At 35.2% G+C, this 25,448-nt stretch overlaps 1 protein-coding gene across 1 annotated transcript in view; it reads right to left on the bottom strand.

Annotated features, from left to right (window-relative positions):
• The window catches only part of LOC127946186 (contactin-associated protein-like 2), a 361,215-nt gene that overhangs the window by 42,070 nt on the left and 293,697 nt on the right, over window positions 1-25,448 (bottom strand). Inside the window, exons 15-16 of the mRNA XM_052542554.1 lie at window positions 23,065-23,192; window positions 4,501-4,671 (exon numbers count right to left, since the gene is read on the bottom strand). Of these exons, the coding sequence (XP_052398514.1) occupies window positions 4,501-4,671; window positions 23,065-23,192 (299 nt within the window). The remainder of the gene's footprint in view (window positions 1-4,500; window positions 4,672-23,064; window positions 23,193-25,448) is intronic.

Genomic DNA, 25,448 nt, shown 5'->3' with positions numbered 1-25,448 from the left:
CTTAAAACTCTAAATGATGCATAAAACTGATTTTTAAAAAGACTTTTGATTTATCAAGCTGCGCCAAGTCAGAATGCAGAGGGCAGTTGATCTAGACTTATAATTGAAATCAAACTCCCACTCGACTGTAACCCGACGTGGTGCCCTCCACTCATTTCATGCCCTGAGTGGATTTCACTGTGTCTCAGTTTTGAGCCGTAACTGAAGAAAACCAGGCAGGCCAAAATAAGGAAGTAGGATTAAGGATTCAGGCATAAATCGATAAGACATAATGGAAGGCAAAAAAAAAAAAAGGTGCAGAGCTTCAATTTCACAATCTGCTTCTCTGCTTACACACACACACACACACAACTGGCCCAAACACACTCTTAATCTCACACACAGGCCTGCAGCCAGGCCTGATTACTCTTCTTTTCAGGAAGGATTCATGCAGAAGGTGAATATCCAGCTTTAGAGAAAAGCTCTGGAGTGTTTACGGTGGGTGCCGCTGTAGATGACCTACCAGTGCGGTCGACAAGCTTAGACACAGAAGCTTAGACTCAGACACTGATACACACACAACAGTACACTTGCACTCTTGAACTGTGTTTTTGCTCTCTTTATACATCACTGTCTGCTCTCAGGGATGTAGGAATCATTGTAACTTTCTAAGTTTGACCGCTCTCAACTTTTTGGGAGATAATCATTGTATTCTAACAGCTTTGTTTTGCTTGGCTTCGGTGCAAAGTAGGAAAACAGTAGTCCGCATATGGAAAACAATGGCTTTACAAACTGAATGGCAGGAGCCTGAATGAGCACACAAATGGTAAGTGGTAAATCCGTCTGTGATCTTTTTAATTGTTTTGAAATGTAAACATGCAAGATTGATGTCTTTGATCATTGCACTTCGCATAGTTGTTTTTAAAATAGCTAGAACCCACTCGGCTTCAATTATTTAAAACTACTGGGTGAATGTTACATCACCTAATTAATATTCATGAGACAGGCCGATGAGGTTTTTAATGTGTCTTCCTCAACTCTTTAGCTCAATTCTGCTCTCTCTATTCTCTATAAAACATCAGAAAATGGTAAAGTGTGTAATTTCTGTGCCACTACTAGGACCAAAGAGTATTGCAATTTCTTTCTTTCTGTCTTTCTTTTTTTTTCAATGGCCTGGGATAACAATATTGACTTTGGGGTGGACTACTTCTTTGGTCAGTAAGATCTTTTTATTTATTCATTTATTTTTAAGAAATAAATACCTTTGTTCACCAAAGATGCATTAAATTTGTCAAAAGTGACAGAAAATAAAATTATAATGTTACAGAAACTATTTTATATTACAAATCTATAATACTGAAAAAAAAGTATGAAGCAGCACAACTTTTTAAATGTTAATAATAAGAACTACTTTTTGAGCCTCAAATAGCATAGTAAAATGATTTCTAAAGGATCATGTGACACTAATGACTAGAGCAATGGCTGCTCAGCTTTATCATCACAGCGATAAATACATTTTAAAATAGATTAAAATAGAAAACGTAAAACTTACTTTGAAGAAATAAAAGTAAACATGCAATAAAGAAACATTTTAACATTTATCAATCTATAAAACTAATACTTCGCCTAGCTCAGATAATTTGGTATCAGAGGAATTTGTAGAGAAATGTTTGAGTTCATTTTCTGGCTTTTGATAGCAAACTGCCCAGGTTGTGAATCTGAGAATCTGGAGATTGAGCAAAAGTCTCCACTGAATCTCACTGCTTTCTAGGAGAAATAATAAAATATTTATGTGATCTTATTTGTAATTTTTCTTTCCTACACACCAGCCAGTTCCTCCTGAGTTGAGTAAAGCCCCTGGATGAGAGCTGAATATGAAAAGACAGCACATCTGTCATGTCGAGACCCTCAGTGATCTCTGATGCCAATAACCTTCTGCTCTCTGGAGGGCCGCGGCACTGCTGGGGCAAAGCAAGCAGCAATAAACGCTCATTCAGGGCCACTTTGTATGCATCCATGCCCTGCTTGCAGCACATACTCTCAGTGCAATCTTTTCCATGGACAGGCCTGGACAGACTTTTACATGTGCTATATGCATAATGCCTGGTTGGCCGTCTCTGTCCCTGCACTCCTCCATCAAGTGATTGATGTTTTGCTGTCACCAGCCTCTGAGAAAGCACTAAGCGAGTCGCTGTTCTCTCTGGACGGTCACACCTGAAGCTTTTTTATTCTATTTTTATTTAAAATGGAGGAAAGAGAACAAGATTTGCTTCTACTCGCAGTCCAATGGAAGGGTAAAGCAGTAGGGTGTAAAAATAATGGGTTATGTATGGATTCTGGAATGTGTGTAAATGAGAGAGCAGGGAATGTGACATCCTCTGCCTCACCGTAACCCTGACGTTCCCTCGTGCCCCTGAGATGAGGACAGAGAGGCTGCAGGACGTGTGAATTTGACAAATGGAGCCACTAAGCAGCTTTCCTTCCCTCCGTGTGTGTCTTCAGAGCCCTTGAGAGATACACCAATGACTGGGGAGACAGCTGGGGAACACACTCCTGGCTCAGGATTGTGTGTGTGTGTGTCTGTGTGTGAGGGTGTAAAAACTGAAAAAATTATTTCCTGCTACCCAGAACACAGTATTCCGAAATGCTCATCACATAAAGACAATCTTGATAAACTTATTAATCAGAGAGGCGCATAGAACACAACTATGAGGCACTCCACTATCTTTATGTTAACTTTCTATTTATGAATACCACATTATTTGAAAATCTAAAGTTATATATATATATATATATATATATATATATATATATATATATATATATATTATAGAATATAATAGAATATTTCAAAATCTTTCAAGTATACAATATAATAATAGTTTAAAGAATTATAAGTTTAGAATTTTACAGTATTATAAGTTTATAATACAATATATTACAACATATAATAATATATAATATAATATAAATAAAACTAATACCAGTATAAAGTCTACAGTTATGTATATAAAGATAGTTTAAAATAATCAAATCTAATCTTTTCTAGTAAAATATATTAAAAACATTTATGTGAAGTCAAAACAAGAACAAAACACTAAATATGACAGGACAATACTAGAATATTTCAAAGTCAATTATTTTTATATTATAATGGAATATAAAAAAGTAAAATAAACAAAAGTACATAGAATAGATTATTGTTATTATTCTAAATAATCTACATAATAAAGGTCTTATTTGTCAGTACTAACCATTGTTTTAGCTCATATCTTTAATAGTTATCAAATTTGTGATTACTGATTATTAATTATAATATAATTTCACTTGATTTGGATGAGACAATAGATGTGTGTAATGACACTGACAGAGCAATCAGCCAATCAGAGCGACACATTCATTTTTTATCTGATGAACACCTCCGAGAAGAAATACGAGCGAAAGTATTAAGGTGTAAAAGAAATGATTAAAGACATTGTTTATCATTTAGATCCAAAATAAGTTTGAAATTTATTGTATGTTTGTGTACGCATAAAAACCATGAGCTATTGTAAATGCTGAATCTGGTCTTTTCTCCTCTGGCCTTCAGTCTCTTTAACAATCGGCTGGTACAGAAATGGGAGACAAAGCACATAAAAACAACATTCAAAGATTTACACAGACAATACATTACAGAGTGAATAATCGTTCTGCAACAATGAGCCACTTCAGGAAACATGAAACACCGCATTCAACACAAGATTTATCCGCAATGGTGTATTTTTGCGCTCTGTATTGCCTATTGTGCAGTAAACAGTGTGAAGGAGCAGCCAGCTCGGATTATAGGGTGAAAACGCAATCTGCATGATGGAGATTTGCCTCTTTTGCTTCTTTTTTTTACACAGCGAAAAAATATTAAATCCTCAGTTATGCTGCGTCAACTATAATCTAGGAATTTTTGCGGGAAATAGGCTGTAAAATGTCAGTAAACAGACATTTATGAGCAATTATGCAGAATGTTTTAATTCGCCTGTGTTTTGTTTTTCTTAAGCCTCCATTTGTATTCAGCAGAGAACAATCAGCAGAACATATGAGGCGAATGTATTGCAATCAGTGCTGCAAACAGACTTTTCTTTGTCATTTCATTATTTCTTATTCGGATATTCTGCGGTTTAAAGTTAAAATGCTTTAATTATTTTTTAATGATTTGTTTATGACAAACACACAACGTTTCACTTCACAAAAGATATTAATTGATGGACTGGAGTTGTGTGGATTATTTGTGGATTATTGTGATGCTTTTATCAGATGTTTGGACTATCATTCTGACGGCACCCATTCACTGAAGAGGATTCATCGGTGAGCAAGTGATGTACTGATAGATTTCTAAAGTGCATGCTCAGCAATTCCTTCTTTCCAATTTCACACTACACAGCATTGCACAACCATGGGATTCAGAGAGAAGCAGGACAGACAGACAGACACAGAGAAAAGGATTAAAAAAAGAGGAAGAAACAAAGACAACATGAGCCAGGCTCTTACATTTCAACTCCAGACGGATGAAATCGGTGTTTCCAAGGTTTTCCAGGAACACGCCATAGGGAGCGGAGGTCTTGAAGTAAAAGGAGATATCAGCACTCGTTTCTCCTTGAAAAGTGGAGAAGTGCAGGTACGAGGATGGCGTGTTAAATGATGCCGCGTTCCAGTAGCTTCCTGTAAAACAGATTAGAGAACAGGCCGAAAGTAAGTTTCAACAGTTCTGCTTCTGAAGTCTGCAGTCAAGGTCCTTTTTATCCAATATCTGAACCTGAACAGCATTAAACCACCATGAAATTCACAAAAGCAAAGCTTTCGCTGACACAAAATGACTTATTGCATTGCAATTCTGCACTGTGTCCAGTCTTCAGCCGTCTCATATACTCAAAGAAATATCTGAGAAGTGACCTGTATCATCAAAAAACACTTTGGAGGAAACCACCGAACAAGAGGAAAACAACAATTCAATCATACAAGCCAACTCTTTTCAAAAATCTGAGTGGAGTGCACCATTCAGGGCTTTCGCTAGCTCTTGCCATTACGTTGGTGAGTGCTCTGTATGTAGCAGCAGTTGTCTGTAGGGGAACGGAGAGCATGTGGTGCCTTAGAATTATTTCAAAGCCAACTTGCCAACATCTTCCCTTTCCAGCAGTTCTCATGGTTTGACCCCCACCCATCGTGTAACGGAGGCACACTGAATCCCCACTTATCTGAGTGGAAGAGACAAAAATAAAGTGTCATTTCTCTCTAAGATGAGAGTAGTGCATTTTTCAGGTAAGGGGGATATTTTGGGTGATAGCTGAGCTGAGGGATAAAGTGAGAGATCACTCAAAATCAAACACAAGTTTGAGGTAAGCTTATGTTTAGCTCCAATATATCCAGAGCTTGGCTGTGGACCATTATTAGACAATCTTTGGCAGGTTTTAATGTGTGGGTGATAACATGCCAGCTCCCGTTTCGTCATTCTGATGAAAAATCTCCATGTACAATTAAAAATAACATTTGCTACACTGCATTCTTGCATATAATCCCCAAAGACAAGTATGCAGTTTTTTGGATGCTAGCTATTGTGTCATCTGTGATTCTACAGAAAAAAATCTCAAATTCATTTGGTCTACTACCTAAAGCAGCTTTAAATTAGCTTGGGAGTTCAGCAGGGCTTCTTCATATGCACTTTCTTCCCATACTGACATTGTCATAATAAATAAACAGCAGGATGTCTGACTGAAATATTTTTTTGCTCAGCTACTGGCTAAATGCTAAACCACAAACACAGAGTGACAGACACAAACCAGATTTATCCCTAGACATTTACTGTGACTCATGTGCTTTAAATCAGAAAGCTAAACAATGTCAGCGCTCTCTGCTCTGATATCGTGCATAACACACAACTGTATGCAAAGAAGATGCAGAGCAGAAGACAGAGAATAAAAGATCTAAGGAAGGAGAAAACAGAATGTGATGGAGAGGAACAATGTGACAAAGGACTGGAAAGATATTAGAAGATGATGTCATCTCAAGACAGATGGAAACAAAGAAACGGAGAAAGAGAGAGAGACTACACTGTAAAAAAGATTTTTCGGATCACCAGGAACAGTAAGCATCACACATTCTGCATGTTTTTCCATTTATAGCCATTCAAAAAGCAGCCATGCATTCATATATATTAGACGTGTTTAATTATATTACTGAATTAATCCTTAAATACACACTTTTAACAATGAAAAAAAAAAAAAAAAGAGATTTATTCCCCTTTTGTTGTTTCAAACCTGTATGCCTGGCTTTCTTCTGTGGAGCATAAAATAGTTTTTGGTGAACTACCCTTTTTTAATAAATCATAAGTTGTAAACTATTATTGTTATTTATTATTACTATTATTGCATCCTTAAATACACAAATTTTTAACAATGAAAAAAGTTTAAGCACTGTTGGGAACGTTACTTTAAAAAAGTAATTAGTTATAGTTACTCACTACTTGTTCCAAAAAGTAACTGAGTTAATAACTGAATTACTCTATAATAAAAGTAACTTGTTACCAGGGAAAGTAACTATTTGTGTTACTGTAAAAAAAAAAAGTTTCTATATGTCAAAGAATTTGTTTTTTTTTTCTTCAGTTTTCACAAGTCAGTTGAAATGAGTAGAACAGACAGGTATTCGTACATAACCTTCGATATTTATTGCACATCAACAGACAGCAAGAGTTTTATCCTGCACTTCAAGTATTATCTTTGTAAGAAAAGTGTTTTTGGCCACTAGCTTTGTAGATGCGTGTCACACATTACATGTACACATTACACGCACGTTCTTGCCTATGACCACAAAGAATTTGAAGTAGTGCTTATATCTCCACCTTGTAAATGGCAACTTTTTGTGTGTGTGTGTGTGTGTTGGGCGCCGTGTGCCGGCATGTGTGTAAAAAACACTGGCTCATAATCGCTTATCTCGTTATTAACCCACCTGCACACTCGCTGTGTGAGCCAGGGGTGCGTTCGGATTGCATAGTTTATTACATCAATGCATAGTAATGCTCAGTTCATTTAACGTTCAGTGATGTTAACGGCATTGTAATGACGGGAAAAGTAATAAGTTAGATTACCCTGTTACTGAAAGATTACCTAACGGCGTTCTTTTAAATGCCATTATTCCAAACACTGAATTTAAGCATGCATCCAGAAGATAGAAGATTACCTTTGCATCAATATCACACAAAAAATCAGACTGCTAGTAGTTACATTTCTGCAGAATCAGCAGCTGCAAAAGCATCACTGCTGTATAAAGCAACTGGTGTGTACCTGCAAAAAATGTTCACTCCATCAGCACTGAATGCCAGAGAAGTCAAGGTCCCATTCCTTTTCTTTCTCACAGACACCTATATCCCGTAAATCTCTTTCTATACAAATAATAACAATAAAAAACATACTAAACTTCGATCAAAGCTTATTTGTCCCTGAATAATTCATTAATGTGTTTCTGTGGCCGACTGGAGTAGGAGGAAAAGCGGAGACGTTCATGTGCCCATTAGGGAGGTCTGAGCTTATCACAGCAGCACAGGAACAACTCTTTTATTTGAGCTTGCTGAATGTTATAGACTCTCAGTAACACCCAATGTTCCAGCACATACTCATTTAATTATTCGCCGATTTGCTGAATTTTCAATGGGAGCCAGTGTGGGCCAACGTGGGCCGCTTTTTAATTCAGGCTAATAAGGTGGTACATGTGGCTGATTAAATATGGCTCCTGTCAGGCAACAAAAGGCAGTGAAGAAATTCATAGTTCACCCTGTAGATGAGCCTCGCTGTCCTTCCTCAGTGATGGATTACAATCTTGTGTTCGAAATGGAATGTTACACTGATTGTTTCAAAGCATTTCAATTTCACACGTGTCACTTCTGGTTAGGATTTTTTTTTCTTTTCGGATAAGAGCTTTGAGATGTCCAGATGCGATTTTATTTCGTTTTATTTTTTTACTTATTCAATAAGATTTGGTGTGTTCTTGAGCTGTGACAAAAGTGAATGGATGTTTGGACGTTCGCTGAGAATTTCACTTTCACAGAGTCAAGGACAATGACGGTAGAAATGTTCGGCTGTGAAGCAACTTCAAACAGATTTACATTGATGTTGAAAAAAATGAGCACTGGATTGAAAGGAAGTTTAGATGACAAATGCTTGCTGATTATCAATTGGCTGACTGAGCATTTCTCTTTGCCAAATGTTTAATTCAGCTGCAGTAGCATGTTCCCTATGCCAAATAGTGCAACTTGTAAAGCTGGACGTAACAGCAGTTCATTTGGACAGCAAAGTGGAAACCTGTTCCTCTGAGCAACCAACATGACTCATCGCTAGAGTAAGAGATTTGCCTTTAAATGGGGATGTAATAGTAGATGTGGATATAAAACTAGAGGCGATTCCAAATCCCCAAGATGATGCCGGACAAAGAAAACAAACAAAAAAAAAATTCTAAATAATAAACTAAAAGAAAACAAAAATGTCTTTGGTTTTGCTCTTTTGAATACAACTGCAGTTGGCTGCTGACTACAATATCTTTCGACCAATGAATTTAAATGATTTTTTACATAACTTTTTCATTCATATGTTTATTAATGCCTGACATGTATACTGATATAAAAATAATTACAAATATTTTTTGTAAGAATACACTCCCAAAGAGCAATTTTGAACCAGAAATTTACTTACTATATTCATAATACTAAAATAACAAAAAATAAAAATAAAATAATTAACAGTTAACAAAGTTAAATGTTTAGGCCTGAAAATCAATCAGAAAATTCCATCATATTTTACAGGTTTTTCATAACAATTTAATAGTTTTACTTTGGAACGATACATTTAATTGATCAAAAGTGATACATTTTTTATGTAATAAAAGATTTATATTTCAAATAAATTATATTATTTCAGTTAATCAAAAAGAAAAGGAAATAAAAGGTTTCCACAGAAATATTAAGGAGCACAATGGTTTTCAACATGGATAATAAGAAATATTTCTTGAGCACCAAATCAGCATATTAAAATCATTTCTAATGGATCAAGTGACACTGAAGATAATGAAAATTCAGCTTTGCATTACAGAAATAAATAACATTTTAAAATTTATTAAAACAGAAATGGTTAATACTTTAGTTAATAATTAAATTGTAATATTTCAAAATATTATTTTATATATATATATATTATTATTTTTTTTTTTACGTATTTTTTTATCTAATAAATTCAGTCTGGGTGAGCATAAGAAGACAAAAACATCTTATATTAACCCCAAACTTTTAAGCGGTAGTGTACAATTCTGTGACATGCAAAAAATAGCTGCTTCTTGAGGATTTCACAGCTTGGAAGTGTGTTTTGAAGCAAACTATCTGGCACAACTGTACAGATGGACAACTTAAATAATAATGAAAGAATAAATCACTTCAAATGCTTTCAAGTGGTGTATCAAAGTGCAGCATTATCAGGAGACCTACAAACAGACTGATTGCAGTTCTGAAGCAGCAGCACCCATTTATAGTAAAGCACAGGTCTGCATGCAATTGCTACATCACAACAGTGTTTTTTTTTTTAATACCACATCAAGTGTTATTTATGCTATGCTAAAGAACTTTAAAACTTTGCAACTGGATTGTTTTGCAAAAGTGTACATCAGACGAAGGCCCAAAATATCTTGCATTCAAAAAGCACCATTTCTACAGTGAAGTGTAGTGATAACAGCATCTTGTTTTTCTCTGCAGCAGGAACGGCGAGTGTTTGTCAGGACAGAGGGGAAGATGGATGATACAAAATACAGTAAACAACCTGCAGCCTTCAGCCAGGAAGTTGGAAGTTGCAAAATTGTTCACCCTGCAATCTGACCGTGACCCATGAGCAGCTGAAGGACCACAGGAGGGTGAATGGCCATCACAGAGCTAGAAATAAAGTCTTAACCACTTTGATTCAAGTTTTCTTAAAACAATTCATATACAAAGCACCTTTATGGTGATGAGACTTATAAACTGTGTTGTAAAAATGATGTTTTCTAAGATCATTTAAGTATTTTTATTGTAAAATTTCACATTTAATTCAATGTATAACTTACTGTTTCTTTGTTTCTAAGCTATCATTTCTGGCTGAAATACCATTCCATAATTCATTATAACATTTAATTCCAGTGAAAAAGTCCATCCCCTATTCTCACATCAAATGAAAAACAGATTTGTTTAGAACTGTTTGTGCTTGTATCTTTATATATTTCTCTCCTGATTCAGAAAAGATGAATTTTTCCACTGGAAAAAGCAATATGGATAGAGGACTTAAAAACACATGAATATTTTTTTTTTTCCATCATACAAACAAACAGACCTTCACTTAATGTTGATTGATGGACTGGAGTCATGTGTTTTAATTGTGAATTATTGTGATGTTTTCATCAGCAGTTTGAACTCTCATTCTGCCGGCACCCATTCACTGCAGGGTCCACAGACAATATATTGAGTGATGTAATGCTAAATTTCTCCAAAATATCTAAATTTATGATGTAATGCTAAAATTAAATGCGAAAAAAACTTGTCTACATATTCTATGGCCTGAGGGTGAGTACACTTTCAGCAAATTTTCATTTTTGTGTGAACTACTCCTTTAAACAGCTTAAAGCTGCAGTCGGTAACTTTTGATGCTCTAGCGGTTAATAAACAGAACTGCTTGCGTCTTGCAGGAAAAACATCGTAGCCGGAGCTACTTCTCTCTGTTTATGTCTATGAAGAATCACAAAGGTACTGGGTTACTCCACTGCGGTACCCCCGAAGCAATCTAAAATAGTCCAAATATAAACACTTCTTATAGGTGCACACTATTCAAGACGAGCTAAAAACACGGTTTGGAAAATGGATTCATGGTGTACTCGCTTATTATATAAATTTTTCTACATTTTGAACACAAACAAAGTTACGGACCGCAGCTCTGATTGGTTGTTTCTTAACGGGAGCGATGGAGTTTCTGCAAATGGCAATAGGACCACTGGGAGGAGCCAGAGGAGCTTGATTTTTTCACAGATTATCTGTCTCATATTCTACTGTCAGGACATAATGACAGGTTTAACAAATATGTAAAAATTATATTTTTACAAAAGTTACCTACTGCAGCTTTAATGGTTAAAAAGAAAAGTATATATATATATATATTAAGAAGTGGACTTCTGGGGAAGTCGTGGCCTAATGGTTAGAGAGTCAGACTCCCAATCCAAAGGTTGTGAGTTTGAGTCCCTGTGTGTGTGTGTGTTCACAGTGTGTGTGCACTTCGGATGGGTTAAATGCAGAGCACAAATTCACCATACTTGGCTGAAAGTCCCTTCACTTTCACTTCACTTTCACTTTCAAGTGTATCTCCCACTGAAAGTATATACATTTGTTTTCCAAAGGATTTTCATCATTCTTCTGGGGTTTCACTCTAAGAAACGAAGGTATGAAGCAAGTGGTCTCTGAAGACCTCAGTGCTGTTCAGGTGGGGTGATAAAAGCAAACATGTGACAGAAAGCTCATTTATCAGCAGCACAGATGCTGTTTACCTTATACAGACCCCAGGAGTGTGACGGCTCTGAAATGTGTTAACAGTCAACAAATGAGGGAAATGAGGTGGTCCAAATATATAAACCCCAGAAAAAGTCAAAGAAAAGTCAAAAGCGATGATCCTCTGTTCAAGAATGGCTCAGAAAATTCAGAGATATTCAAACAATAGATTTTTTAATTATATTTTCATTAACAAACAAACAAAACAAAACAAACAAAAAAACTATATATTTATATAGGTAAGTACAATGCAAGTCAATGGGGCCTAAGCACTGGACATCATTAACTTCAAAACATCAAAAAATATTTCTTTGCATTTCGCAGAAGAAATAAATCACCTTTTTAAATTAGACTCTGAATCTGATATTTTCAGTGTGGTCTGAATGTCTCATCTCTGTGTTAAGGTTATTGCACCACATCATCATCAGTGGCATTCACGCATCTGCAACACAATTACATTTCCAACTTAATGAACAAGACATTTGAACTGCAGCTGTGATGAGCGATCACTTGACTAAGTGATTCCATTTTTACTTCTGCATCTGAGCATGAGCACTCACGACAGTAAAGACAGACACTCAGCACGGGGTAAAGCTAAACACACACCAGTGTTTGATTCAACCCTCTTTCATAATTGCAGCCGTGTTGATGCCACAGTGGTGAGTGGGCACACATTAGATCACTCCTGTGCCGGCTGGATGGTCACAACCTCTCTCAGGCCTCTATTAAACAGTAGGCTCCATTGAGACCAAACACAAAGGCCAGTCTTCGTCACGCATGCTTTATATTTGACATTTACTAAGCACTTGCTCTTTCTTTAAAGCTGACTTCCTCACTTTCTGTCTCCCTCTCTTAACTGGCAACTGGACTAGACAGCTCTACTATAGCACATCGACCACATGAGCCACACTTGTAAACAAGGGCAGAGCAGTGATGCGTCCAGACTTTTTTTTTTTTTTTTTTACAATGGCATATGGAACACAGACTCACAGTAGCAAGAAGCATAACCCACAATCACTGATGATCATGATAATAATTACTTTTTATAATAATAATAATAGTAGATATTTTAATACTTCAACATGTTTTTAGGGATGGGAAGAAAAAATATATATATAATATTTTTCCATGTTTTTGAATTCAATTTGAACCCTGTTATTAGAAAGTGTGACATAATAAAATTTAAAAGGTACAAATGTCTAATGTGTCACTGATCAAATCAAATCAAACGAGATTTAGATAAAGATATGTTTTTACAGATGTTAATACCTTGATACATTGATAATAAAAATAAATGCTTTTTGAGCAGCAAATCAGTATATTAGAATGATTTCTGAAGTGACACTGATTATTATCATCATTATTATTCTTATTGTTATTATTAGGAAATTTCTATAACTGAATATCTTTTAAATTAACCATGAATATTATCATTTATTACTATTTAATTATTAAGGACACAAATCACACACGAAAGACACTATATAATAAAAATATTGTATTTCATATTTTGTATATTTAAGAAATGTGAGCATTGGTATTTTCTTTGGTAAATACATTTTCACTTTACAATATTTCACTGTTTTATGCTCAGGGTTGTTAATTTGCATTTAATTACCTTTCATTTCTTCTACTTCTTTAATAATACATTTAATAAATGTAATGATATAAATACACAGTATTTAATGTATATATATATATATTCCAACAAAATGCTAAATCAGGCTTTACTAAAGTTCCACCTCTGACTTGGGAGTCGACCAATCAGAGTTGATCATTTTTGGAATTCTGGACACATCCCTGTAGCCGAGAAAGAAAAACTCAGTATATCAAGTCATGAACAATACCATGGCACCTGTGCTGAACTCCAAACCTGAATCCATCAACACAACACTGCATTTAGAGGAACTGAACATTATACTCACAAAGGGACAAAGATTGGATTTCCGAGTAGAATAAATGCTCAGACCTAACAGATGTTGCAGTCTCAGGTTAAATCCTGGCAGTCAGGAGTCATTAGAATCAGTTGTACTGAATTACATGGTGCTGGTGCTCTGACATTTGACTGACAGATCAGTAAGCAGGCCTGTTATTGACTCTGGGTGCTGTTACTCACTGTCAGTCTCCATGATATTCCTATATGAATGCCATAGAAAATACAGTTTTCCTCTTTTTTTTTTTCACAATGTCAAATGCTGAGGACTTTCGTTCAGAAAGAGACTTTAATTCTAAGCTGTTGACTGTGGCCTGGACTTGCATCAATGGCATGATAATTGATTTCACACCAATAAAAGTTTAAGATACACACACTTCCAGGGTCCAAAATTAACACTTACAGTAGGACCAAGTGCCAAAAGTGAGTAAAATCTGCCACTGTGCAATTGGCCCTGAATTTGTTGCAAGGTACTTACAGTAGATCTTTTGACCAATTACTTTTTTCAGTCATATGCTTATTGATATTTGACATATATCTTGATATTATTAATATAAGAATTATATATAAATATATATATAAATATATATATATATAAATTTTTATATATATAATATATATATAAAATAAACTTATTGAGGATGCACTCAAAAAGAGCAATTTCTAACCAATTACATATTTTATTTAACTACAATGTATCTACATATTATCTACAGTATAAATACAGCTATACAAATTATTTTACCACAGAAAATTCATTTTAAGATAACAATATCATAATAGTTAATAATCAAATGTAATACTTTTACACAGCAAAGATGCATCAAATTAATCAAAAGTGGTAGTAAAGACTTTATTTTTTTACTTCTATTCATGAAAAAAAAAAAACATGGTTTTCACCGAAATATTAAGCAGCACACCTGTTTTCAGTGTTTATAATAATAAGAAATGAGCAGCACACACACAGTTTTATGACCAGAAAGTAATATTTAGTACTTAGAAGTAAAAATGTGTTTATGGCTAATGTGTGTATGGTTAGAAGTTTATTTTGGAGAAAATTAGCATGGGAAAGAAAAGATCTTTAACAGATATCAAAATATGATCAAACAGCCAGAGGCTATCTAGTGTCTGGTGTATAATGCCACCAACAAGACAGGCAGGGACAAAAAGCTTTGGTCTGTCAACTGGTACAGATGCACTCTAAATGCAGCAAAATCTGTGCTTTCCCATCAAAGCAAGCTCTCTATGGTGAGCCCAAATCGCAGTTTCACCCTGTGGACTGACCCAATAGTGAAGTCAGAGAAGGAAAACATTTGTTTTGCAGGTGTGAATGGTACCATGTGTTTCAGTAAAGAGGTTTTCAACAGCATCCACTGATGCCCTTTGGACAGGATCCTGGGACGTGTGAGGCTACTTAAGTATAGAAAAATTCTACTCCCTTTATTTTCAACCCAGATGGTGAGGTGGAAAAGAAAGTTCTCTGACAGAAAGTTAAAATGTCAAGATTTGTGCAAACTAAAACATGTACTGTATATTCTTGATATTTTCAATGTGTTCTTATACACTAACTTGACATAAAACCGACCCCAGAACATCAGAAATGTCATATTTTGATTATAAATGAATCATGTCAGACTAAGCAGCATGAAAATCAAGATTTGGAACACTTTAAAGCCCTTATAAGACACAGTGAGGCATAATATTAGCAGGATTTACTGTACAATGCTCAAATTCAGCTAACCCCCAGAATTCATTTTGATGCTCAACTATTGTTTGACAAGATATGTGGTGCTGCCAGTCCCCCAGATGGCATCTTTACAATAGACAGCTGGATCAGAGGTCATTAAAAAGTGTTTACTTGTGGCACAGTGATGAATAGAGCAGAACAGTGTCAGATTTTTCCACTCGTCTCATTAACTATGATAGTTAACCTTTGTCTGGGTCTAGGGCAGATGGACAGCAAACAGTTGTAATCTAAATTACCCCATGAGCTCATTAATGTGAATAAAAAACACAACTGGCAAAAACTCTATAAACTTTGTGGCTTGATTGACAAACTTTGGCAGTGCTAGAGAAACCAGCCTTCTTGGTTTACACCAAAGAATAAAAGTATATATATATATATATATATATATATATATATATATATATATATATATATATATATATTTTTTTTTTTTTTTTATTATTATTTTTTTCTATTTTCTAAAGAGGAGATGAATCCCTGCTTGAATACACCCTATGAATGAGACAGACTTTTTCTCATAAATAGCAAAGCTGTCATTTGTTATCATAAAAGTGGAAGCCAAATGTCAGGTCTACTTCTGAATTTTTAGCAAGCACCTATTGAAACTTTTCTGTATCAACAGCTCTGAAGAGATGCTTTAAAATTGTGCGGCACATATGAGTGCATTTCAGCTAGCAGGGAACATTCACGGTCTACAAACAGGTCTTATAATGGAAATCGTTTGTCATTCTAAATGCACAATAATTAGTAATATACATTTTTTTTAGGAAAGTAAATATAACATTAATTTAAAAAGCAGCTGACTGCTAGTTTGAGTCATAATTAGTCTAATAGTAACAAAATAAATAGAGGAGACAGGACCGGTTGTCAGAAGCAATAGATCTCAGTAATTCAATATTTTACAGATATACATTATGTCAAATATGTAGTGAAGAGAGAGACATTCTTAGGGTCTGGGTCACACTTTAAGATCACATTTTCTTCCTTCATATCTAATTTAATACGGTTTACTACTATTTCTTTCATGTTACTATGTACAAGTTTACTTTGTGTTTCATAATAGTTGTAATCTTTAAATTTTGGCTATAACGTTTTTGAAAAGTTTCATTTGCTATATTAATATATACAAAAATAATAAGTTGTATTAATGTTTCACAATAAATAGTAAAATGTTAATAACATTTAAAATAACTTTTCTATTTTAATATACTTTTAAAATGCTATCCCTGTGATGGAAATCTGAATTTTTAGCAGCCCTTTTCAGTAGAATTTTTACCCAGTTTTCAGTGTCACATTCTCCTTCAGAAATCATTCTAATATGCTGATTTGGTGCATTTCTTATTTCTTAATTATTATCAGTGAAAACAGCTGTGCTGCTTAATATTTTTTTTGTGCAAACCATGATACATTCTGGATTATTTGATGAATACAAAGTTCAAAAGAACCGCATTTATTTGAAAAAGTAACAATGTAAAAATCTTTACTATCACTTTTAATCAGTTTAATGCCTCTTTGCTGAAAAGTATTATGTCTGAAATGAAAAGAAATAAAATAAACTGTACCTCTCTACCCCCCCGACATTAGTGGTAGAAAGAATATATATATATATATATATATATATATGTATATTTTTTTTTTTACACAAGAATTTAAGGTAAAAGTCTATATATATAGATAAACCTTCTTGAGAAATATTAACTGGAGTAAAATGTGACGACTAACCCCTGTCTCCCACAGTTAGGACCTGCTCACCTGCTATGAGCAGATTTCATTTGTGCATACTTCTCAATAATGACACAAACGGCAGGCTTTCTTCCAGCTGGAGACAAAAGAACCTTTTATTATACATGAAATTCACTTTCAGTGTCCAGTAGACCCGAGGCTCAGGGTGATATTAATAGATTTCACAAGCATTATAAAAGTGACATCACTCCAGAAAAGACTAAATGCATAGTGAATCACTTCTTCCCGAATTCAACTGATCTAATGCAGTCGGGTCAGGATACTTTCTGGGAATTTGGGCACATCACATCCTAACACACGTCAGATCCCGAATTAGTCCCTTATTAGTCTCCAGGTGCAAACCAATCATGAATGCATGAGAAATGGCACAGAGAGCATGCCCAGTGATTCAGTAACTAAGCAACACTGAACATCCTCATCGCTAATGATAATTTACTGGTCGATTTAGTAGAAATCATTGCTATTTTTGATGAAACATATTTTTTCTCCTACCTGCAGCTCTCCTGTTTGCATCATGTCTGGTTAAATACTAAGCTAGCCAAGAGAGAATTTGTGACTTCAGCTCATTCTTTTGGCATTTTTACAAAATGTCAGGGTTCTTAATCATATGCTTCCAAGATATTATGGGACAGGGCTATTCAGTTAGTTTCATTCGAGGGCCAGATTATCTAATTGAAAATTTTAAGGGGGTCGGGTGGGGGCGGTCATCCCAATGTCTTTTTTGGGGGAGGCTTTAAAATAAAAAATTTAATTGAAAAGCATATTCAGCTGTAAAATAAACATATTATTCCATCAATAACACCTTTGAAAGGTTAACATTAGTGCTATCACTCGATTAAAAAAAGAACTAATCAATCACACATTTTTTTTGCAATTAATTGCAATTAAATGCATATTAATACATTTATGTTATCAGTATTTCACATTGAACCTCCAAATTAATAAAGAAACAACATAAAGATATTTTAAATACGGTTTAATGGCATCTTTTTTACTAAGTAGCCTTCTGTTAATGAAGGCCAGTATTATTGATACCAATAATGTTACTGATATCTCTATTAAATTCACTTTCCCTCAATTTTAGCAAATAATTATAGCCTTTCAACAGTATAATTGAAAGCCATTATTTTTTTAACACTTAATAGGCTCTGAAATGAAAAAATATGACAACTTTTAATTTAAGTGAACTTAAAACAGTCTTCACAAACTATAAATTGTATAAGTATAAACTATAAAATTAATATAAATTAATCTTTAGCCTATTTAAACTACAAAAGTTAATCAGCGACTATAGCAGTGGAGTGATTTCTCCTTTTTCTTTTGTTCTTTGATTTACATCCATGGCAGGCTTCATCAGATTTCACTTTAAAAACAGTGCTATCTCTTTAAAAGCTGATGCACATGACGCATGGAAAGCCGAACACGCAACTTTGTCCAGTCTCTGTGCTATTTCTTGCTAGAAGATATGACCGATAGCACAGTCATTATACTCGTTTAAGTCAAGTGCGCCAAAAGTGAAGCCATTGATTTTGATTGCCCACAGGTGGCTGGTCCCAGTATGGTTCATAAACCCTGCCCTCTCCATGTAATCTAATGGGACGTAAGTCAAACTTAATAATTAAATTTCACTTTAAATATTTTGTTTTCAAACATGGTTTATGTCATTTGATGCAGATGTTATCTTGCTGATGTAAGTTAGGGTGTTCATTTTTAAAATAAGTTTGGTTTTAGTTAGTTATGGGATGCTATTAAAACGGGAGTGTGACATCATGATTGACAGTTTAGACTGACAGCTTCTCTGAGCCAACTGAGGTGCCAACTGACTTTTTCAGGATCTTCAGGAAGAGATTGGAGCTGTATTTACTTAATTTCAGCACAGGCTTCTTATACAAAAAATCAGCAGACAAAAATTGGACCAGTCAGGCTAATTTAAAAAAGGCAAGTGGTATGTGTTTGTGATTGACTCTGTGGGAATGTGGGCAGGACGCGGATCCACTTTGCTTTCTACTACGCAGACTCTGGTCCCGAGTTCGCTACTGCACAGACTCTGGTCCCAAATCAGAGCAATATAGCAGCATCCTATTGGTACAATGGCGGCTTCACTTTTCTTTAATGGAAGTGAGTGAAAGTGTGTCGTCCATCTTTTTTACAGTCTATGGTTTAAACTACAGTTGCGGATATCTCATAATTCCCTCACATGAGCATTTGTCGGTCAGTGTCTTCCTTTTTTTTTTTCGGCTGTGAAACAACGGCCCGGGCCAGTGTTGCCACCTTGTGGACAAACTAATTAGAGCAAAAAATATTTCAGGCATGCGCTTAACTCTTCCCCCAGGCTGGATGAAGATGATGGGTGGGTCGGATTAGGCCTGCGGGCCGCCAATTGAATTGCCCTGTTATAGGACATTTCAGAATGATAAATTGTGTCAAACTCAAGTTGTTCACATCATCAATTCATAATTTTGATAATTTGTAAATTGAATGACTTAATCATTTAAACCACTCATATGGCCCCAGTTACACGGTGTTAAACTCAAATTCTACAGTTGGAACTTGATCAAAGTAGGACTCCAGTCTGACCCCAAATTAAGGTTTTAACTGCAGCTAATACCATTTTTTTTTTTTGCAATGAAGATGGAACTTCCTATCAGCGATGTCACTCACTCAGCTGTAGTTATTTGTGAGTCACATAATTATATACTGAACATAAGTCTTAACAATCAAACAGGAAAACTACTCAGATGTAAAATGTCTAATGCATTGTAATGAGACATATTCAATATTTTACATATATCATGGAACTGCCATCACATTGCACACGGCACACTAATTTATAATTTCTAGAAACTGCTTCGTTAGGCGGGGGTACCTTATTCCTTTATCACTGACAGGTTATCTATCTTAATTAATTTGCAAAGCAGCCAGGGGTCTTAAGTCACAGCACATCATAGCCAGGCAAGATGCATCATTAAATCATCATTTTGTTTATTATCTTTATTCCTTCTCTTGGTTATTAATGAGTATTAATTATGCAACCTGCCTGAAGATGATGGCGCATGTCCTATGCCGTGGCACTGCAACGGAGATTAATTGATTTGAGTAAATGAGAAACCCACTTTTTTGTTTTGTTTTTGAGAGCACAAGCTAAGCTACTAATCCAAGGTTTTTCCAGAGAAAACAGCATCTAAGAGATTACAGAAGCAAGTACACAAATTATTGGACACACTTCTAATTACCACGGAACCTTTGGATTAATCTTGATTAGATTCACTTTAAAAAGGATGATATTACGATTTCTTCTTCAAAATATAACATATTCCGACTAAAATTATATGTTTTGTTTGAACAGCCCTAGATGCCAATGTATAGCTTAGTTCAATGGTGTCAGTTTGTGGCAAATTCAGTTTGGTGTCACTAGTTGTACAGAAATGAAACAATTTGCCTTCAAATGCCAGCTGCTTAGACTGAAGTGCATCTGTCTGCAAGACTACAAATTACTCCCACTTCAAATTAACCATCTATGCCAACAACCAATGCAAAGAATGATATAATATACAGTGTATGCACAACTAAAAGGACCTTCCAGATATTGCAAATACATCTAAAGACTAGCCACTAATCATTCTGATTATTAACCTCTTCACTGTCAAAGAAAATGTGCAAAAATTTTATCTTTAGGGGTATAACAGCTTTTTTATCAATAAAGGGTGCAATTACCCTTGTAGTAATATGTACATTTAAGGTTGTAATATGCAGTATATATCACCGCTGTATTTATTTAGTAAAAAAATGCACTAAAAACAGTATTATTATGAAATATTATTACAATTTAAGTAATGGCTTTCTATTTTAATATTTTTCAAAATTTATTCCTGTGATGGCAAAGCTGAATTTTCAGCAGCCATTACTCGAGTTTTTAGATTTCATGTGATTCTTATGAAATCCTTCTAATATGCCGAGTTGCTGCTCAAGAAACATTTTTAATAATTAACAATGTTGAAAGCAGTTGTGCTGATTCATATTTTTGTAGGAACTGTGATGCATTAAGTTAAAATGCTTAAACTTATATACTTTTATACTTCAAACCACGCTCACTAAAGAATGCTCACTTAAAATAACTCTTCTGTAGTGGATGTGTTTTGTATTCTTACAGGGCTCTTCAAATATTCAACAAAATAAAGACATAAACAGGGGTCCCTTAGAAGCAAGGAAATATTTTCAGTGAAAAAGTATCTGAAATGCTCTCACGTTTGATTTCTGAACCTAATCAGACCGGACTCTGGTTTCTCATATTATTTTCACATTAAGGCTCCTAACCACATTGACATTCAGCCTGTGCATCCAATTACCTAATTTTGAGTCTTTGCGGTAAATAAATAATGAGTGCAAAAATACACAGGTCTTTAGGGGATTGCTGGACCCATGCTAGAAGGCATTTGAGCAGAAACCCAGCAGCGATGAGATGCACACTGTCCAAAGACCTATAACTTTCTTCTTGTGCACACGCAGGTGGCTAAGAACAAAATTTATATGCAGAATTACCATAGTGAGGCTGGCATTGTGCATTAATGTACTACTACTCTGCTCCCTTCCTACCAAGGCCTTGTATATTTGAATAAATTAATAAATAATAGCAGAGCCAGCCCTGTGTGGTGGGCACTCGCCATGATTTGCGGGAACCCCCTGACGAGCAATGATTATGTTTCCAGACCAGGAGGTGCAGTATTTTCTAAGAGGAACCGTGCACTTTGTGGCTACTAAATCCACAGATAGCTGTGCAACTGACATAAAACATCATGGAAAAAAAGTTAATTAGCAGAGAATTTAATCTGATTATTTGCAGTATCCTTATTATGGGCATTGCTCTCCTGGTGTCATTTGGGCATAAATGCTTTGGTCAAGGGCACAAAAGTGATCTCGATATTTCTTAGCTAAGGCTAAGCAAACAAAATTGTGATGTACTGACAATCTCTGATCATGTACTGTATCAGCTTATATAATCTAATTTATATATGTATATATATTTGTCCATACTGTATATGTATATATATATTTGTCCATACTGTATGTTCTTAAAGCATATGTCCAGAAGTTGGAAGAACCTGATGAAAACATAGTATTACATGACCTCATTTACAAGAGAACTGAATAATAGGACAAATATCTTCCAATCACAGGTGTGTGGTAAACAGCAGATGACGTTCTTGCCTTACAGGTGAGTGTAATGGAATGCACCTGATCTAAGTAATAAGCCAGATGCAATTAACAGGAATAATGAAGCATAAAAATGCATCATTTCACATGGTGATGATGGTGGGGGATGTCTCTGTATTTTACCCTTGGGTTCTCAGTCTCGCTCTGCTGAAACTTGGGCATTCATAATTGCACCTGAAAAATAATTGCACCTGAAAAAAAAAAAAAAAAAACATGCACGGTCTAATTCGCCTACCTCACAATTGATCAGAGAGAAGAAAAAATATTATCATCATTTTTATGAAGATGTGGCAAGCTGGCTGTTGACACCAATTTTTAAAAATGAGTGGCATTAAAAATGAGTGGCATGGGCCCTCTGTGGGATGTAATGATGATTGAAAAGCTCTGATTGCCGATCACAACTTCAGATCGGTTAAGCTGGAGACATCTGTGACCCTTTCCTCGTCCTCTTTCATAGTGCTGCAGACAATGGGCTTACCTTTAAAAATGCTAAACATCTATTTAAAGAAGATGCCATTAAAACAAATCCTTCGGCAATTCAGATTATTACAACATATTTCAACAGCGGAAGGATTTTAATTGCAAGGCCACCATGTGAAGACATAAAAGATTCATATCCTGGTACACAGTAACTACCAGGCGAAGAAATCTGCTTTCATAAATTGCAAAGGACAAAAAAAACAAAACAAAATTATAATAACAAAATAAACAGCAGTGCATGCTCAGAATAATATGCAAACAACATTTAACTGTTTACTTAATTTAATAAAGCATTAAAACCCACATAATTAGTTGTCCATGTTCAGCTGTTTGTTTATTAAATCCACAAGCTGTATTCTTGTGAGCCGAAGCCAGTATTATTTAAGGAGAAAGAAATAGACTCACGGTCTCCATAGCAACGGAGAGGTCCCACGGTCAGCTTGGCCTCGGAGCCGGGTCGATTTGTGTCCCCAACAGCCACTTGGCTGACCGGTAAGTGGTCTTTATAAACCAGAAGCCCGGAATCGTCCCTCCTACCAAACAATATAATTCATAATAAACTATGATGTAAAAAAATAAACATTTCCTTTTTTCTGCATCCTAGTACTTAACCTTAAGAATCTTACCCCTCCTTGTTGACAAGATCTAATAAACTCATTAAAGCTTTAATACGCAAAATATTTGCTTTCTTTCAAAAGCAGCCATCTGACATTGACGACTGGCTGTTTAATTACAGCAATGCAATTTGTTTAATCAGTGGAAAAACTCACTCCACATATTTTGCTAAATTAGTAAACATTAGTGAACACACACATACATAAATCTGACAGGTACATGCACTATACATCTATCACAGTGCCAATGCATCTGCAAAAGTCATTTAAAAAACAATTATGTATCGCAAACCAGTGGAGGAAAAAAAAAAAACACCATCAACAATGTGGTTGGGAATGAAACATGCTGCTTTGAAATCCAGTTTCCAAATTTGTATCCATTATGCATGGTGGTTCAGTTTGCTTGGGGTTTATGACAAGAGGCGAGGGCATCACAATAACCCGCTGTCCATCTGTGCATGGGCCATTAACACATATTACTGTGTGTTCAGCTAAACCAGCAACGGAAGCAGCAAAATTCTCTCTTTCCAACAGTCTAGCTATATAACTATTTACAAAATGTATCAAAAATATGATGATGATTAAGAAATCCATCAGGAAAACCCAAATTCTAATATGCTAATAAGATACAGCTCACTGACTGAGGCTATGTTTACCTTAAGAATATAGTATTAAAAGATAATTTCTAAGCTCTTAGCATAATGGAACCTGTGCAAACAAACACAATGTACATTATACACCCACAAGCACGCAGTTACCCAGGGGCACATAAAGTCTGTTTGGTTATTACTTTCTACCAATCCATCCAATACACTTCCTGTGGAGTGCCAATGCTTTAAAATGCCTGATAGTCTATAGCTGTTCCAAAACCAAGTAAGCTGCCTTCTAAGGGGCCATTTACACAGAATGTGTTAAAGAATGAATTAAAAAATGCAAGACGCAGGAGTGTCGAACCATAGTTTTAGATTGCAGTGTCATATGAGAGATGCACACATTTCAGCAAACAATAGAAAAACAGTAGAAAAGAAGTTCAGTGGAATACAAAAACACATTCTGTGTAAACGGCCCTTAAGACTGCAACCTGTCATGGATCCTTTGATTTGAAATGCTCTACATACTGCAGGTATCACCAACTCCACATGCCACAGAAATAGTGCTTGGCAGAAGAGAACACAAGTTGATTTCAGTTGATTTCAATACAGTCTGACATTAACATGTTGATAAGTTAATGTTGCAATACTCTGATATGCATTCAGATGTACAGGACAAGCAAACTCTGTGACAATTTTTAATTACACTGAACTATTTTGTTCAAGGCTTTTCCACATGAATGATTCAGTACTACATGTGAGCACTAATTGAATAACTGGTCTAGTTAATTCCTGCCCTAATGTACAGTTAATGTATAGTTAATATAGATAGATTGTATGCGGATTTGTCATTTTCTGTATTGCTTTAATCCATTTTTATCTCAGTTTTTGTTTTAGTAATTTTAGTACTTCAGTGTAAGCTTATTTCAGTTAGCTGCAAAGTTTTAATATTAGTATTTTAGTTATTTTCAACTTTAAATTATTGAAAAAGTTTCAGGTAAGGGGGATATCTAATGCCAATGCCAATGCGGACTTATTTACACTGCTAAAGAGATAGATTCTCATGCTAAACATGACCAAAGTCAAAAAAAAAAAAGAAAAAAAAAAAGGTTGATGTATGACAGAGTATTCCAGGTTTTGAATAAGTTTCGGAAATACTTTTTTCTTATTTTTTTTTGACTTTGGTCCTGTTTGACTTCACTAAAGTTTTTGTTCCTGTTTTATTTATGTCGATGTCACAGTTTGCAGACTCTTTAGCTCCGCCCACGGCACGCCTCCAGGAGCTCGACTCTTTTCGAAGAGAAGCGGTAAAGTTGTTTCTGACTTTTATAAATCTGATAAAACTAAAGATTCTTCTGAGATATGAAGGATGCAGTACTACTCTATGGGCACTCAAGATTAACAAGAGATTGGCAGAATCTGTGTGTGTTAGGTTCACTTTAACAACAAACAATGGTTACATCTGTAGAGCTTGGGACTTTGCACATTCTTGGGATGCCATCAGCCAATCAGTTGTCGATATGTTATTATGCTGCAGATGCACAGTATTTAGTTATATATGACATATATTTTACTGCAGGTGATT

This window comes from Carassius gibelio, chromosome A24 (genome assembly GCF_023724105.1).
Source record: "Carassius gibelio isolate Cgi1373 ecotype wild population from Czech Republic chromosome A24, carGib1.2-hapl.c, whole genome shotgun sequence".
Taxonomy (NCBI): domain Eukaryota; kingdom Metazoa; phylum Chordata; class Actinopteri; order Cypriniformes; family Cyprinidae; genus Carassius; species Carassius gibelio.
This window is presented reverse-complemented; position numbering and strand designations above follow the sequence as displayed.